The following is a 16,703-nucleotide window of genomic DNA, read 5'->3' as shown; positions in this document are numbered from 1 at the left end:
CACTAACCGGTAGGCATACAATGAGCCACTGCAGCTTAGACGGTCAGTCATTGCAGTAGAACTTTGTCAATATGATCGCTCTACATGCTATTTTTTGGCACCAACATTTGCGATCAAGCACACGAAAATGACACAATACAGTTGCCCTTTCTCATTGCCAGTTGAAATGTTCCTGAAAAACGCAATCTTTCGGCGACAGTGTCCAGTAGGTCACTAAGCCGTGATTGTATGATATATTTTGTGGCCCCTAGATCTTGTCCGCTGACCCAGGCCCAATTCGAGGTGCGCAAACATAAGCTTGCCGAAGCCACAAAAACAGCAGTGTGCATCTCAGGCTGCTTGGACCTCACCAGCTTAACTCACGTCAGTGTCTTGTGCTGCAACAATTCGCGCAACACTTCACATTACATAGATGTCAACTACAGTTGAGTCTGTCAACTTTTTTAGGGACTTTGAATCGTATGTTTTCGTGCTTAGTACATTTTCTTCTCAAGTGTTTTCCTGAAATGCACGAACAAGGTCCTGTTGTACATTAGGCTCTATAAAGACTGGTTTGGGGATTTGGCACAGCTACAATTTAACCATTGACTTTGCATTCAGTAATTAACTCTAATCCGACCCAGCCTCGATTTTAAACCAGCTCACCAAATTCGGAAAGTCCGAAAAAAAACTTCCCTCTAATGCAAGTTGACCAAGATAACAGTAAATGTCAGCAGCCGCAATGAGGAATTGACACTAATTGCCACTAATGTGCAGTGCTAGCTACGCGCTTGTCTCGGCTCACTGTGGGCACCACTGTACTGGCATCGCATGCTCGGGGCCAGCATCTCGTTGAATGCGAACTTTGAAAAGCCATGACTGTGCCCACACTGGTCGCGTAGAACGTGGTCAAAACGGCGTGCCATTACAACGAGATTAGTACTATGCGGCTGCAGCCGCGGATAGTAAGAACTACAGTGTTGTATTTTAGCACTGGTGCCAGCAGCGCGTCACTTCATTTTCAATGATTTCTGATGAAATCCTAGAATGTAAGTTGACCTTAAAGTTTTGTAACTCATGTTCTAAAAAAAGCTATAGGCCTAGATTAAAATAAACACAGTAGTCTCCACCGCTCGCCCACGCTCTTTGTTTCTTTTTCTCTTAGGTCATCAAAAGACATGACTGTAATTTCGGTGTGTGTAATGCCATGTTAAAGTACTAGCTACAGTAAACAAGTCTGCCTTTCGTGTATCACACTCGAGCTTAAGAGTAACAGTGGGGCCAGCAGAAATTTCCTTCTTATCCTTTGCATACTTTCATAAATGACCATTTGCTACTATCAGACCCAACATTCTTTCTTCACACTTTTTTTTTTTCACATTTTCTCATGGGGCACTAGATGGATCCAGAGAGTGATCGAGAAGTTGCAGACCACGTTGTCCGGATACACCAGTACAGAAACCCAGGGGAGCAGGATGGCGAACGTGAGTGGCACTTCTTTGCCTGGATGGCGATGACTCTTTCACATTTCAAATGAGAGCTCTGTAACTTTTCTTGTCCTGTTGCGCCCATCCAGCATTGCCCATCCGAAGTACAGCAGACCTGCTCACAACACACGACCCAGATCAACTCGACAAAGATGCTGACAAGGAGACTCCTATTTATGAGAAGCACGACGTGCTGTTGCATGGTTCCAAGCGTAGGACGTAAGTAAAATTGAGTCAGCAAGCCAAGCTAGTTAGATTGGATTCATGGTGAAACTTGCCTCAAATGTACGCCGAACAAAACAGCTAGGACAGCATTCACGAAATGAAAACAGCATTTATTGAATATGAACATGCCGAGCTCATTCTACATCGCTATCTTCCTTATCGCTGTCATCTCTTCGTTGTAGCTGGCGCACGCAAAAAGCATCTCCTTTTGCCCTCTCCAACCATGGACATTTTTCTCATTAATGCTGAAGTCCCGCCTGGCTTGAATGTTTGACGATGCCTCTGCAGCTAGCACAACATTTTGTGTGAAAGTGGCAGCACAGTGGCATCGCCTGTTTGGTGCCATACAGTAACGGCATGCCGCACGCCAATATGACACAGGTCAAAATGGCAATGTTGTTCATGTACTTCAGTTGGCTACTGGTGCAGCTAGTAGTGGCTGCGATACTGACTTTTCTAGATGGCACTAGCTATGTACCATATTTATCAATTTCAATTAAAAACTGGCACGTTTTTCAAAATCCTCGAATCTAAGCTGACTCCAGAGTTTTTTATATGGTAATTTGAAAAAAAAAGCTATCATCCTAGATTCGAACAAATATGGTACATATAAATGAATTAAGAGTAAACAAACATGCAAACAAAAATCGGTGCTCTTGAGGCAGTGTTGAGAGATTCCTCTTTCTTCAATCCTTTCATCTTTGCTCTCTCTGGTTTGTACTTTCGCTGCCGTAAGCCCTAAGTATACTAGCTACTATATACAACATGGCCAAGAGCATAACATGGAATGATCCTTCTTAGGTCTCTAAAGGAATTGTTGGATTGGATGGGATAAAGTTTGTTAAAGGTCCTGCAGGATGCATGTCAGAACACAGTGGGCATTTCTAAAAGCAGTTTCGGGCTCTGACCCGACCTGCGCGACCTTTCATAAGCACACTGGCACAGTAAGTGGTCGCTGCCAACCAGCACCAGCAGGCTGACACCCGTTACCTCCCTGATCCATTGTTGGAGATTGTAAGAAGTTCTAAATGTATGACAGCCTGCCAGTGCATCAGCTTCTATAGTCTGCCTTTTATAATGTGCACAAAAGCAAGTGGATAGGGCCACTACATTTAGAAACAAGAAAGGCTTGTATGAGTACAGCATGGTGATCATGCACAATTGGAACTGGATGGAAAGGGGAAGAATAAGTGAAGGGACTTTCACAATTTAAAAGATAATGTGTGTTGCTGTGAAAGTGATGTGTGCAGTGCTACTCACATTAGTACTCACATCTATTACTTATAATTATATTGTATGGGTCCTAGCCCTTGCAAACCTAAAGAATAATACTGGCAAGTGTGGGAATAGCCTACATAATTTATCATAATACTTGTCTCTGAGAACCAATTCTGGTTTCAGCACCTGTGGATATGTCATGACACAATACGCAAGTTCGTTCTGTTTCTGCAATTACTACAGCTACCATACATGAGCGCTGCCAAAAAAAAATGCGTGCAGTGCTCTTGTTAAATTTTTCATAAGCAATATCCTCACATCTAGCCTTATCGTCAGACAATGTGAGCAAAACTTGCTCAGCTTTGTGTACTGTTGTCGCGTAATATCTGGCATCGGGTCTGGTATATCGAGAACAACTTCAGTAACAAATTAAGGTATCTCATGTTTCCCAACCTTCATGTTTGCTAAGTATCACTCTTTCAAATGTTACAAGCATGTAGAAAAGTTTCAAAAACATGTGAAACACGGTATTCCTCTAAATTGAGAGTTTTGCCACATATAGACGCCTTGATGTTGTAAAGCACCGGTGTGGAATGCCTGCTCCTTTGTGCCCCCAGGGAGAAGACGATCAGCGTAGAGTTCATGAAGAAATACATCCACATCGCAAAGGGCATCAAGCCGACTCTGACGCAGGCTGCGTGCGACAAGATAGCTGAGGAGTACGCTCGGCTACGCTCCTTCGACACTGAAAACACAGATGTTGCTAGGGTACTTTGTTTTTCCTCTTCTATTTCTTTTCTCAATTTACTTTAGGCTGCATGAATGGTTTAGTCCATGTTAGATGCACAAATTAAATCGTTCTCAATGCATTGGCACTTGCACTCTGATATGTGAATGAATGAGCTCATCTATATTCAACATCACCACTTAACAGGGACATGAAAAAAAACTGGATATGTGCTGCAATTCTTCTTTTTTTTTTTTTTTTTCCTTGTCCTTGTCTTAAAGGGCCCCTCACCAGGTCCGGCCATTTTGAGCTAACAAGCACAGAGCATACAATGAGCATACGAGCGTGTCTGCAAAGTTATACATAGCTATGTGTGGATAGATCTCAAGTTTCAAACCAAACGCCGTTTTCTCTTCTACTCGCGGCCACTGCGCTCCAAGCTGGAGGATGACGTACATGTGCTAGTGCGCCTACGTACACTTGTTCGCGCTATGACATCGCTCGTGGTGACATGTGACTTTGAGAATTATTCGAACCAACATCTGTTATTTGTGTAATATGTTGCTAGAATAGGCTAATTAAAGCTTAGAGAAATAAGAAAACAGACAAACCAAATGTCTGCATGTTTTTGCTTTACTTCACACCGCAGCAAGAGAAATGTACTTCCGTTTTGTCTGCCTGTTCCCACATCGTGCAGTCGCGCATGCAGGCACCGAAACTTTCTACCATTTTCTACCGTGTTCCAGCCCGGGATCATGCTCTGGGATCTGCTTGTGTCTGTCTCAGTATTCGTGTAGCACGAATTTATAGCGCTAGTCAGGTGTCCTCGTGCACAGCGTGCAAAATTGTGCACTGCGCGAAACAAGACAATCGCAACAGCTCACGCCCGATGCCGTCAGCGGAAGTGCGCCGCACTGGAAAAAAAGTGAGGAGAAAAAGAAATGATGGCGGGGCCCGTGACGTACATGTCAGATCTCGGCTATTAATGAGCCGATTTGAACATTTTTTTGCGGTCATGTGATTGATGCACAAGTACTTTGTCACCTTTTCAAGAGCATGGCATTTTATCAGTTTGACCATTGTGGATAGGGTAAATAAAAACGCAAGTTATTAGCACAAGCCGCTTTTTGCAAGTAGATTATTCCTCCTGAAAGAACGTAAGGCGTGCAGACAGACACGAGAAAAGGGAACCAGACAACACAAGTGCCAGCATTTGTGTTGTCTGGTTCTCTTCTCCTGTGTCCCTGTCTGCGTGCCTTACTTTCTTTCAATATGAATCCCTCCCAACTAGCTACACTTTCTGCAGTTCTAAGCTACATTTTTCCTTCTGTCCTTTGAGTCAAGGTTCAAATGCTAAAGGTTACATTGCCGTGGCACAAGCTGTTTCGTTTGCCAGCTGCTGATCACCCCTTCACACTCCTGACACATTTTTTTTCCAGACGCAACCCGTGACAGCTCGTACCTTGGAAACACTGATTCGTCTGTCAACGGCACATGCCAAGGCTCGCTTCTCGCGTACAGTGGAACCTGAGGACGCCAAGGCAGCCATTCAGCTCGTTCAGTTTGCCTACTTTAAGCGTGTTCTCGAGAAGCCTCGCAAGCGCAGGAGGAAGGACGAGAGCGACTCTTCAGATGAAGATGGCGGTGACGATGATGACGATAAATCCAGGTAGGTGGGCCCACATGTTTCTTGAGCTCGAGTGTGGGATTACACAGTGTGAAGAAGTTTATGGTGTCTCCTATACATACAGGAGTACTGACCACCAAGAGTTCAGGCTTTACAAGCCACAGGGCCCTTCGTAATGTAGTATGCCAAAGGTCAAAGCTCACCATTGGCACTAGGCATGTAGATTAGCCCTAGTCTGAACGATGCACAAAGGGGCTAGTGAAGTAAAGCAAAAATGTGTATGCACCTTGTGCTAGTACCATGCAAGTGAAAGAAAGACCAGAATGTAAAACAGCTCTAAAACATGGCCATGAAACACTGTCGGCAAGTACTGCAGTGGAAATTGCCAAAGCAAGCCAGCGACGCCGGTTCTAGCTGTAGCCGATTGCAGGTGATTGAAGTCTGCAGTGGCGCGTTTAGTGGCAGCTTCTGCCCTTGTGGCAAACTTGGCCTAAAGTTTTGGAGGCTAGTCAAAAGGTATTAAAGGACTCTGATCCAGGAAAAATTTGCACGAAATTTTGTCCATTGTAGCTGATAGTTCGTTAAGACAGATCCAGTAGAAGCAAAATTTGTTGCATTGATATTGTACAGGAAGACCAAAGTGAGGGAGAAGAATGGTCTTTTATATCCGGAAGTATGTTGTACGTGGACCCGTTGTAACGGCATGGATGTATCAGCTTAACTGCTTCTCACTTGGGACCGCTGCCCCATCCTCACAACTGATTTATAGATTATAGTCTGTCAAAGTGCCTAGATACTATGATGCTATCTACGAACGGGGTGATGCACTGATCATGTGAGTTGCCACAATGAGCACATCCCAGCACATTAATGATGTGCCATCATGTTGACGAACAATTAACAGTTCACTTTTAGTTCAACTTTAACCTTGCTGAGAATACTAGACTGCATGGTTCAGCATTCTGTGCTGGCATTTCAAATACAGTGTCACTAAACCCAATTTTCTTGTTTTTGAACTTGGTTGCATTGATTGCTTTGTTTTGCACAGATGCCTTGAAAATACTGTAAGGGAGCTTACAACGGACAGAAACGCCTGTTAAAATTATGGGGCTGACCGTAATTCTTGCGAATACAGTCGAACCTCGGTATAAGGAAGTTGCACCTGCAGCGAAAAACTTGGTTAAATCGTGAGTTTCATTAATTGAAGGTTTTGAAGTTTGAGCAGTAAAGATAATTTCACGAATTCTCAGAACATTCCTGGTGGCTAGCATCCTGTCATTAATAACTTATAAACAACTCACAAGAAGGTCCGGTCATAGTGGCGTGGTTACAAGCATCAGCGCGCATGGTGCAGGTCACGCTGAGAGCGGTTCATTGACGTGGCTCATGGCATCCGAGATTAGCATGTTGTGTCACGTGACTCCATAACTCTTAAATGCCATGGCTGACCGCGCTTAGGGCCCACAGCTGTCATCAGTTGGTGCCTTCAAATTAAATACAAAAGTTAGAAGTCATAAAGAAATCAGGAGGGAAAATGTGTGATAACGCAAAGTTCAGAGCCTTGCTATTTGATGCCCAAGTTGGCTGCCTGAGGACAAAAAAATACTGGAGCAAATATGCGTCACAGGATGAGGCATGTGTGTGCTGAAAAAAAAAAAAAAAAGAAAAGAAAGCCCAGAAACGACTTGCCGCGTTGTAATATAGTGCAACCTAGCAACAACCATAGGGAACATCCACCTTCCAGAGGCGTAGTTATTTAAGCAAAACGGAAGGACTAACTGGTCAGCACTCTAGATAAGTAAGAGATGTTTAGAGTATTGGTGAGGAAAATGAAGTAGAGAAACAATTGATAAAACTGGAGCCATTGCAACAGTAGGTGACTGTACAGTATAGTGATAGTGGTTTTAAATGCGAAAGTTAACATCGACATCAGATAGGTAGAAGGATAGGTGGCCATGTAGTAAAACCTGATTAAATTGGGCAGGTTAGAGGACCATTTTTTGCCACGTCATTTCAAAGGGGATGACAATAAACATCATCACCACCATCAAAAGTTCAAAATATACAGATATTCATAAAAACAAAACAAAAAGAAAGTGGCAGTTTCACCAGAAAGGCAAAGAATTGAGGGCGGTAGCCAAGAGACAACTACATGAAGTAAGGTTCGTAGTTTTATCAGTGTCACACATGCTCGGGCAAAGATCTCACTCAATGACCAAGAACACTGTTTCTTGCAATACGAGCAAACGCTTCGCACTGTGACTTGGAAACTGTTATGTGAACAGCAACACCAGATGCACCGGGACAAAATGTGCATCAAAGCACCAAGCATCTCGACTCTGCGTTGCACTTCCCAAATATTACCTCTAAGATGAGGTGCGTAGCTCGCATATGGGTATCCGTGCGCAGCCACGGCAAAGGTATAGGAGAGGAGAGTGCGTACTAGGGGTAAAGGGCGGATAAGTGCGCTTCCCCCCATCTTCCCTTTAGCACATGCTTGATCACATTACTGCATTCACCTGTTCCCCACCCCCCTTGTGCTGAAGGAATTTTCAGCTTCTGAGCGCTCTGAGCTTACACGCACCCCACAGCCTCCGCAGGTTGTTATAGTATGACAAATTTCGCAACGGTACTTCCTGCATACTGCATCCCAGCGTGCGCACTTTGAAAGAATTTTTGTGACTACTAGAAATTTTCATGTGAAGAGATGCTTGTGAAATGTCCTCCTTGGCTTACATTTATAGTTTTTTGCTAGATTTACTAGCCATAGAGGGTCCAAGTACATGCTTGAAATGGCCTAAAACTTCATTATATTGAACCACGTCATGAAATTACTCCATTTAATCATGTAACAAAATGCATGGTTTTCTATGCAACTAAAATTGGGAAATGAAAATAGTTTGTTAACATCATGAATTTTGTTAAACCGAGGTTTGACTGTATACATAGAGTAAATTGTCATTACAACAAAGTTGATTTATTCAAATTATTGCTTAAATCGAAGAGTCATGTGGTCTTGACCCAAACACATGCATTTTATGCTGGAATACTCTAAGCCTGCAAGCAATGGCCTCTGCTTAGTATGAAGAGCAAACCGGAAAAAGTTTGGAATCTTGAGGCGCCAGAGCGGCAGCCTGGGCCTGCGCGTGCCCCCTACCAATGACTGAGAGAGCGTGGCGCTTGTCTGCAAGTCGAAGCCTTTCCTGCTCCTTTTCCTCAAACACACCACAGAGAAACGGAGAACCAGCGTTCCGGCGGCTGTAGGGCTTTAATTCAGGGCTTTGGCTAAAGACAGCCTGCAGTGCCTGCTGCCTACATAAGCTGTAGCCTACGAGATTGGCAGACTATGCGCACTCCCAATCACGATAGTCATGGGGAAGCGATTTGGTAGAACCGGGCAAGACTTGCGCCCTGCTTTCATCATTGCGCTGTGCGCGTGCTCCAGGGCAGTCACTGTGCCAGTGTGGGTGCGCGGTACACAACATTGAGACATTAGGCATGTTCAATTTTGGCCGCTTTGGCAAGTGTCTCACTTTGGCCATTACACTGCTTGCACCACGGTAGCCATTGCTCCAGCGTGGGCGTTCAAGTGCAAGGCGCACAATATTGGGACTTCAGGCCTGCTCAGCTTCGAATGCTGAGATAGTCGATACATCGTTGGGTTGTCCCACTGAAGTACTGGCAACACACGAAGTACCTCGGGAGATAACCAACAATAGCACGGACACAAACGTGCCTGCGTCTGGTTCTCAACAGCTGTGAATGCAGTGGTGGTGGCTACGGACTGGCACGCAACGTGCGCATGCTGTTGTTTCAAATTTTGTGGCCCTTCTGTCGAGAAATCTGCAGGTGGTTCAGTTGGACATTTTATGGTTCCCTGTGCAAGCTTTGCTGCAAGAGCCTGCTGCCTATGATACAAGCAAAGGCTGCAGCATACTCCTTGCTCTGTCGATAAAATTTTGCATCAGAGTGATGGTGTAACGGAAGATTTTGATCTTAAAAAGGGGGCTGTGCAAAATTGAGGCAGTTTCAGCTGGGCTCAACAAGAATGTGTGCGCATGGTATCAGCACACACCGTCTTGGACATAACCAAAGTAAAATGCATTACACTTTTGTTTCCAAATGTATGTCTTTCTGTATCCCTTTCGACTGCAATGTTTGAATGTGCTTTCCGTAACCCACGTCACTTTGGACAAAAACAATGCTGGTGTCAAAAAGCGCACAGCAAAGGCTTCTGAAATTTGTATGCCTTAGAACAGACAAGCCAGATTAAGATGTAAACGCAGGAGAGAGTGTAAGAGGATGCAGACTTAGCTCTTGTTTTTAGCGTACCATCTGTATTGTTCTTAAGCATCGTTGTTTCAAGCAACAAAAGATTGCCCGAATCTTCAATGAAGTCCTTGTGAGAGTATATATATTTTTAACTGTTTCTTTTTGTTCCCATAAAGAAAGAAATGGAGTTATTAAATTTCATTTATCAGTTCCTTTCATGATCAGTCATCCTGGCCTCTCTGGACTTCTTTTTCCAGTGGCACCAGCAAGAAGACTACCAGCACAGAGCCCAAAAAGAAATCCGGTGATGGAAGTCAAGATCCATACGACTTTGAAGAGGGTAGTGAGGAACCTGAAGGTGAGCATTTCAGTCAGGTTCGGTAGAAGGCAGCAAGCAGTGTTTGGTTGATCGTTATAATGTGCAAAGCATCACAATGTAACTGGTGTGTCTGGACGTGGTTTGCTTCTTGATTTCAGCTGAAGATACTTTGCCGTAACGGATGAATGAAACACAAACAAGAAATTATGAAGCAAAACACCAAATACAAACTCGTGAGCACAATCTTTTACTAGTACAGTGAAACCTCGTTAAACCGTAGTTGGCCGGAGCTCGGGAAAGGTACGTACTAAGCGGTAGTACTGTTTAACCGAATAGCATGAGATCGCCCACTTACCTGTCGAAAACGGAGCTCAGAGAGAGTGCGATGAAAGGGGAAAAAACATGCAGTATTTATTCACTTCACGCGACAAAAGCGTTATTTTTGTTTGATGCCGCGGCGGCCTAGCACGCCGACGACAGCGGCCTCAAACTTACTGAAGCTGCGTGCCAGCTTTTCAGCCAGCCCCCTCTTCTCGGCAAACACTCGCATGGCAGATTCCTCGTTGGCGTTACGTATTCACCGTGCACGTGCGCAGTAGTGCTGCAGAAGTCCCGGGGGCGCCTTTTTCATTACGGGTGCCGGAGTTTGGAATAATTTTCATTTGGAATAGAGTTACGTTCAATTGCATTCATGAAGCTGACGCAACGCGCAGCTTATGCCACTGTCGGGCCTGAATCGCCCGTGCTATCGCTTTCCATGTCTTCCTCGTCACTATCACTAGTCGACACTTCGGCAACAACAGAGGCAACGATGGCGAAAAGGCGAACCTCGTAGCCGACATATCTTCGCGGTCGCAGCAGCGCTGCCGAGCAACTTCTTCGCATTCCAAATGCCACACACTGTTAGGGTGAAATGTACTTTTCATTCCTTTCCCGATAACTCTTTGTATTGATTTAGCGTTTTTTTTAACACTGTTTTGGAAGCATGTGATCATTACAAACGTTTTTGACTCTCACATTTTTTAGCGCTCATATATCTGTTTTCTCTTGTCATTTGTTCAATGACGCCCCCCTTACTCAATGCTCCCCTTGGGGCCTGTCAGGTACTTTGAAATAAATAAATAAAGAGTAGATCCCTGCTGCGTGTCAGTGCCGACTTCTTCGTGTCACGTTCGATAGCACAGACGATGTCTAATTTTTCTTCTATGCTGAGCACCCGGCGTCTTTTTTATCCAAGCTTCGGAACGACGCGAGTCCACGCTTGCACGACGCCATAACGCTCTCTGGCACCGCGTCGAAATGATGTTGATGTTGATGTGGCTTCACGCGCAAACGCACAGGGCGCTTGGAGGCCGTTGTTCCGATCTCTGAGGCGTGTTGTTCTGCCGGGCTGCCCGACGGAGACGGCGCAGCACCGTGTTTGCGCGACGAAAAGTTCAAACGCTACGTTTTAACCGATGCGTACGCAGTATGCTGGTACGGTTTATGCGGATACGAAACACGTTATGTTCAATGGCCGCCGAGTCGGGGATTTGACTTTACTACTTTTAAAACGAAACTACTGTTTAAGCGGGTACGGTTTAACGAGGTTTTACTGTACTTATCCAATCACCAATGATGCAAGCCTAGCACTAAGGCACCCAAGCTGAAGTCAAGCCCACATTACACGAATTGGCGAAATTGGAAACGAAAGAGTATGTTCTAGTAAGCCCTAACCTGTTGGTGTTTCAATTGTCTTTAATAGTACATGGGAACAAAAGCACTAATTAATTTATCACTAGCAGTGATCTGACAACACGAAAGCAACGAAAAGTTCAGACAACACATTCGAAACTCACAGTGGGGGTTCATTACATACCATATTTATCCAAGTCCAACACACCCCCAATTCTAACGCGCACCAGATTTTCGTGTCTGAAAGAATTTTATATCTTCAACACTAAACAACCTCTTTATTAGGCCTGTACTTCACTCACTATCTCAGAAAGCTCCTTTTCACTTTTGGACCACAGCATCTCGTCTTCAGTGCCGTCCATCACATTTGAATTGTCGCATTTTTCGAAATACTTTATGATCATAGCTGATGGAATCCCAATCCAAGCTTCTGCCACCCGCCATGCCACTTCCTCGATCGATGCACACTTCACCCTACTGCTGGCTGCGAACGTGTGATATCCACTCATCAGCCACTCGCTATAAAGCAACCGAATGTGGTCCTTGGCAGGCTTGTTGATACACACATCTAGTGGCTGCAACTGAGAAGTAATCCCGCCCAGTATTACCACCAGGTCTGTGTGGCAAGCTGCTAGCTTGTCCTTGACACGCTGGTTCAGGTGGTACTTAAAGGCACTAAGCACAACCATCGAACAGAGCCCTAAGCTAGCACCCGGCCTCTTGCACCACACACAGTCTATCTAGTCAAGGACGTGGTCAGCGTCTATCCAACCTTTCTCATTGGCGCGCACTAAAACACCTCGGGGAAAATTGCAGCCTTTGGGGGAGAGCCCTGTCTTTAAAAACAAGAAAGGACAGAAACTTGGGGCCATCTGCTGTACAAGTCAGCATTACCCGTGTCTTTTCATTCCCAGGCGAAAGCAGGGGAACTTGTTTGGCTCCAGTCAACTCCACTGTTGAGTTGGCTGGCCAGCTCATATCAACTCGGCCAGATTGGCAATGGCGATCTGGCCGAGTTGATATGCAGAGTTGATAGTGTTGCTGTTTCACAACAATAAGACATACTGCTGAAGTGAAAACAGCTTCTCTTCAAATTTTCCTGTGGTGGCTTCTGGCACATGCCAGTCTGCCTTTGTAAAGAAAATCCGTTTCGCCTTATAAATCTGCTATTCAGTTACGGCTTGCTTTAAACTGGCCTCTCGGAAGGCCTCGACTCTTGGCAAGTTCAAGGGCTTTTACCTTCAGCGCCTCCGTGGTCACGGGCATGTGGTCCACTCAGAGCTTCCTGATAAAGTCAGCCGGCTCGTCTTCAAGGTCTGGAAACTTCCCTGTTCGCAGACCATGGCCGCCTTTACGTGAGGTTTCACTGTTGAAAATAGACTTCTTCAGTTTTTGCCAGTCGCAAACGTAAGTCTCCTGTGCACTGAACTCGAACGCTGCAGCTCTGTTTCCACTATCCTCCGCGTGTAAGATAACTTTCCATTTAACTCTGATCCCCGCTCCTGCGGGGACGGTAGAGTATCCGTCTCCAGTGCAAGAGGACCGTGATTCAAATCCCGGTGCCGCGCAATTCTCCACCGGGAAATACAAAAAAAAAAACCGTGTGTTGAGAAAATTGCACAAACAGGCCTGGAGTGCGGCCTGATCCCGGTGACCAGAACCGGTAACGCACTCTCTCACCAGAGCAGGATTGGCCACCCTGGTGCAGTACTTGGCCACAACCTCCTATATGAATACAACAATCAAACCCCGGCCCTCAGTCCCCAGCAGCCGCGAAGCAACTGACCACGGCGGCGGTCAGATCTGTAACGCTGCAGAGGGTGCTAAGAATACCTGGCTCCGGACAGGCCGCCATTGGAATCTGAACCTGGCAACGTTTAACGTTAGAACGCTATCTAGTGAGGCGAGTCTAGCAGTGTTATTGGAGGAATTAGAGGGTAGTAAATGGGATATAATAGGGCTCAGTGAGGTTAGGAGGACAAAACAAGCATATACAGTGCTAAAAAGCGGGCATGTACTGTGTTACAGGGGCTTAGCGGAGAGACGAGAACTAGGAGTCGGATTCCTGATTAATAAGGAAATAGCTGGGAACATACAGGAATTCTATAGCATTAACGAGAGGGTGGCAGGTCTTGTTGTGAAACTTAATAAGAGGTACAAATTGAAGGTGGTACAAGTCTATGCCCCTACATGCAGTCATGATGACCAGGAAGTCGAAAGCTTTTATGAAGACGTGGAATCGGCGATGGGTAAAGTCAAAACAAAATACACTATACTGATGGGCGACTTCAATGCCAGGGTAGGCAAGAAGCAGGCTGGAGACAAGTCAGTGGGGGAATATGGCATAGGCTCTAGGAATAGCAGAGGAGAATTATTAGTAGAGTTTGCAGAACAGAATAATATGCGGATAATGAACACCTTTTTCCGCAAGCGGGTTAGTCGAAAGTGGACGTGGAGGAGCCCGAATGGTGAGACTAGAAATGAAATCGACTTCATACTCTGCGCGAACCCTGGCATCATACAAGATGTAGACGTACTCGGCAAGGTACGCTGCAGTGACCATAGGATGGTAAGAACTCGAATTAGCCTAGACTTGAGGAGGGAACGGAAGAAACTGGTACACAAGAAGCCAATCAATGAGTTAGCGGTAAGAGGGAAACTAGAGGAATTCCGGATCAAGCTACAGAACAGGTATTCGGCTTTAACTCAGGAAGAGGACCTTAGTGTTGAAGCAATGAACGACTATCTCATGGGAACCATTAAGGAGTGCGCAATAGAAGTCGGTGGTAACTCCGTTAGACAGGAAACCAGTAAGCTATCGCAGGGGACGAAAGATCTGATCAAGAAACGCCAATGTATGAAAGCCTCTAACCCTACAGCTAGAATAGAACTGGCAGAACTTTCTAAGTTAATCAACAAGCGTAAGACAGCGGACATCAGGAACTATAATATGGATAGAATTGAACAGGCTCTCAGGAACGGAGGAAGCCTAAAAACAGTGAAGAAGAAACTAGGAATAGGCAAGAATCAGATGTGTGCGTTAAGAGACAAAGCCGGCAATATCGTTACTAATATGGATGAGATAGTTCAAGTGGCTGAGGAGTTCTATAGAGATTTATATAGTACCAGTGGCACCCACGACGATAGTGGAAGAGAGAATAGCCTAGAGGAATTCGAAATCCCACAGGTAACGCCAGAAGAAGTAAAGAAAGCCTTAGGAGCTATGCAAAGGGGGAAGGCAGCTGGGGAGGATCAGGTAACAGCAGATTTGTTGAAGGATGGTGGTCAGATTGTTCTAGAGAAACTGGCCACCCTGTATACGCAATGCCTCATAACCTCGAGCGTACCGGAATCTTGGAAGAACGCTAACATAATCCTAATCCATAAGAAAGGCGACGCCAAAGACTTGAAAAATTATAGACCGATCAGCTTACTGTCCGTTGCCTACAAAGTATTTACTAAGGTAATCGCAAATAGAATCAGGAACACCTTAGACTTCTGTCAACCAAAGGACCAGGCAGGATTCCGTAAAGGCTACTCAACAATAGACCATATTCACACTATCAATCAAGTGATAGAGAAATGTGCAGAATATAACCAACCGTTATATATAGCTTTCATTGATTACGAGAAAGCGTTTGATTCAGTCGAAACCTCAGCAGTCATGGAGGCATTACGGAATCAGGGTGTAGATGAGCCATATGTAAAGATACTGGAAGATATCTATAGCGGCTCCACAGCCACCGTAGTCCTCCACAAAGAAAGCAACAAAATCCCTATAAAGAAAGGCGTCAGACAGGGAGATACGATATCTCCAATGCTATTCACAGCATGTTTACAGGAGGTATTCAGAGGCCTGGAGTGGGAAGAATTGGGGATAAAAGTTGATGGAGAATACCTTAGCAACTTGCGATTCGCTGATGATATTGCCTTGCTTAGTAACTCAGGAGACCAATTGCAATGCATGCTCACTGACCTGGAGAGGCAAAGCAGAAGGGTGGGTCTGAAAATTAATCTGCAGAAAACTAAAGTAATGTTTAACAGGCTCGGAAGAGAACAGCAGTTTACGATAGGTAGCGAAGCACTGGAAGGGGTAAGGGACTACATCTACTTAGGGCAGGTAGTGACCACGGATCTGGATCATGAGACTGAAATAACCAGAAGAATAAGAATGGGCTGGGGTGCGTTTGGCAGGCATTCTCAAATCATGAACAGCAGGATGCCACTATCCCTCAAAAGGAAAGTGTATAACAGCTGTGTGTTACCAGTACTAACATATGGGGCAGAAACCTGGAGACTTACGAAAAGGGTTCTGCTGAAATTGAGGACGAAGCAACGAGCTATGGAAAGAAGAATGATGGGTGTGACATTAAGGGATAAGAAAAGAGCAGATTGGGTGAGGCAACAAATGCGGGTAAACGACATCTTAGTTGAAATCAAGAAAAAGAAATGGGCATGGGCCGGACATGTAATGAGGAGGGAAGATAACCGATGGTCACTAAGGGTTACGGACTGGATTCCAAGGGAAGGGATGCGTAGCAGGGGGCGGCAGAAAGTTAGGTGGGCGGATGACATTAAGACGTTTGCAGGGACAACATGGCCACAATTAGTACATGACCGGGGTAGTTGGAGAAGTATGGGAGAGGCCTTTGCCCTGCAGTGGGCGTAACTAGGCTGATGATGATGATGATGACCGCGTGTGGGGTTCTCACACCCATGCTCTTGGGACATAGGAACGACAACACAGTAGTGCAAACAATCACAAGGGCATTTATTGCACCTTTCATAGATCAATACCTGCTAGTCGAGTTGCTATCCCCAAAACATTCCGATGGGCGCACGACAAATCTAGGAACCCTGACTCACCGCGACCGAATAGTGAGCGAATATGTTCGTCCCCATGCTGGATCCCAACGCCTGGTCGTTCACGCGTACGGTCACGCGAACGGTAGCGCGTTCGAAGGAGGCCACGCGAAACGGTCTCGCAGAAGCATAAATTGGCGCACGCGCGGGACGTCCGTGGCGTTCACCGACCCGCAGCCAAAGAGGAAGCGCCTTGTCTTTCCCGCACCCAAGTAACCCCGCCGTGAGGCAGCGCTAGCAGCGCAACACTCCCGCAATCTCTCGAACTGCACTTCAACCACTCCGACCGTCGTGGGCACCAGGCCACGCGGC

At 45.6% G+C, this 16,703-nt stretch overlaps 1 protein-coding gene across 2 annotated transcripts in view; it reads left to right on the top strand.

The window, feature by feature from the left end:
* Nucleotides 1–16,703, top strand: part of Mcm3 (minichromosome maintenance 3) — a 43,456-nt gene that overhangs the window by 18,483 nt on the left and 8,270 nt on the right. For both annotated transcript variants that reach the window (XM_075690329.1, XM_075690330.1), the window contains 5 exons: nt 1,379–1,463; nt 1,556–1,685; nt 3,527–3,677; nt 5,076–5,305; nt 9,793–9,893. In XM_075690329.1, coding sequence (XP_075546444.1) covers nt 1,379–1,463; nt 1,556–1,685; nt 3,527–3,677; nt 5,076–5,305; nt 9,793–9,893 — 697 coding nt within the window. The remainder of the gene's footprint in view (nt 1–1,378; nt 1,464–1,555; nt 1,686–3,526; nt 3,678–5,075; nt 5,306–9,792; nt 9,894–16,703) is intronic.

The sequence above is a fragment of the Dermacentor variabilis genome, chromosome 4, assembly GCF_050947875.1.
Source record: "Dermacentor variabilis isolate Ectoservices chromosome 4, ASM5094787v1, whole genome shotgun sequence".
In the NCBI taxonomy this organism is placed as follows: domain Eukaryota; kingdom Metazoa; phylum Arthropoda; class Arachnida; order Ixodida; family Ixodidae; genus Dermacentor; species Dermacentor variabilis.
Note: the sequence above shows the minus strand (reverse complement) of the source record. Positions and strands in the feature narration are given on the sequence as shown.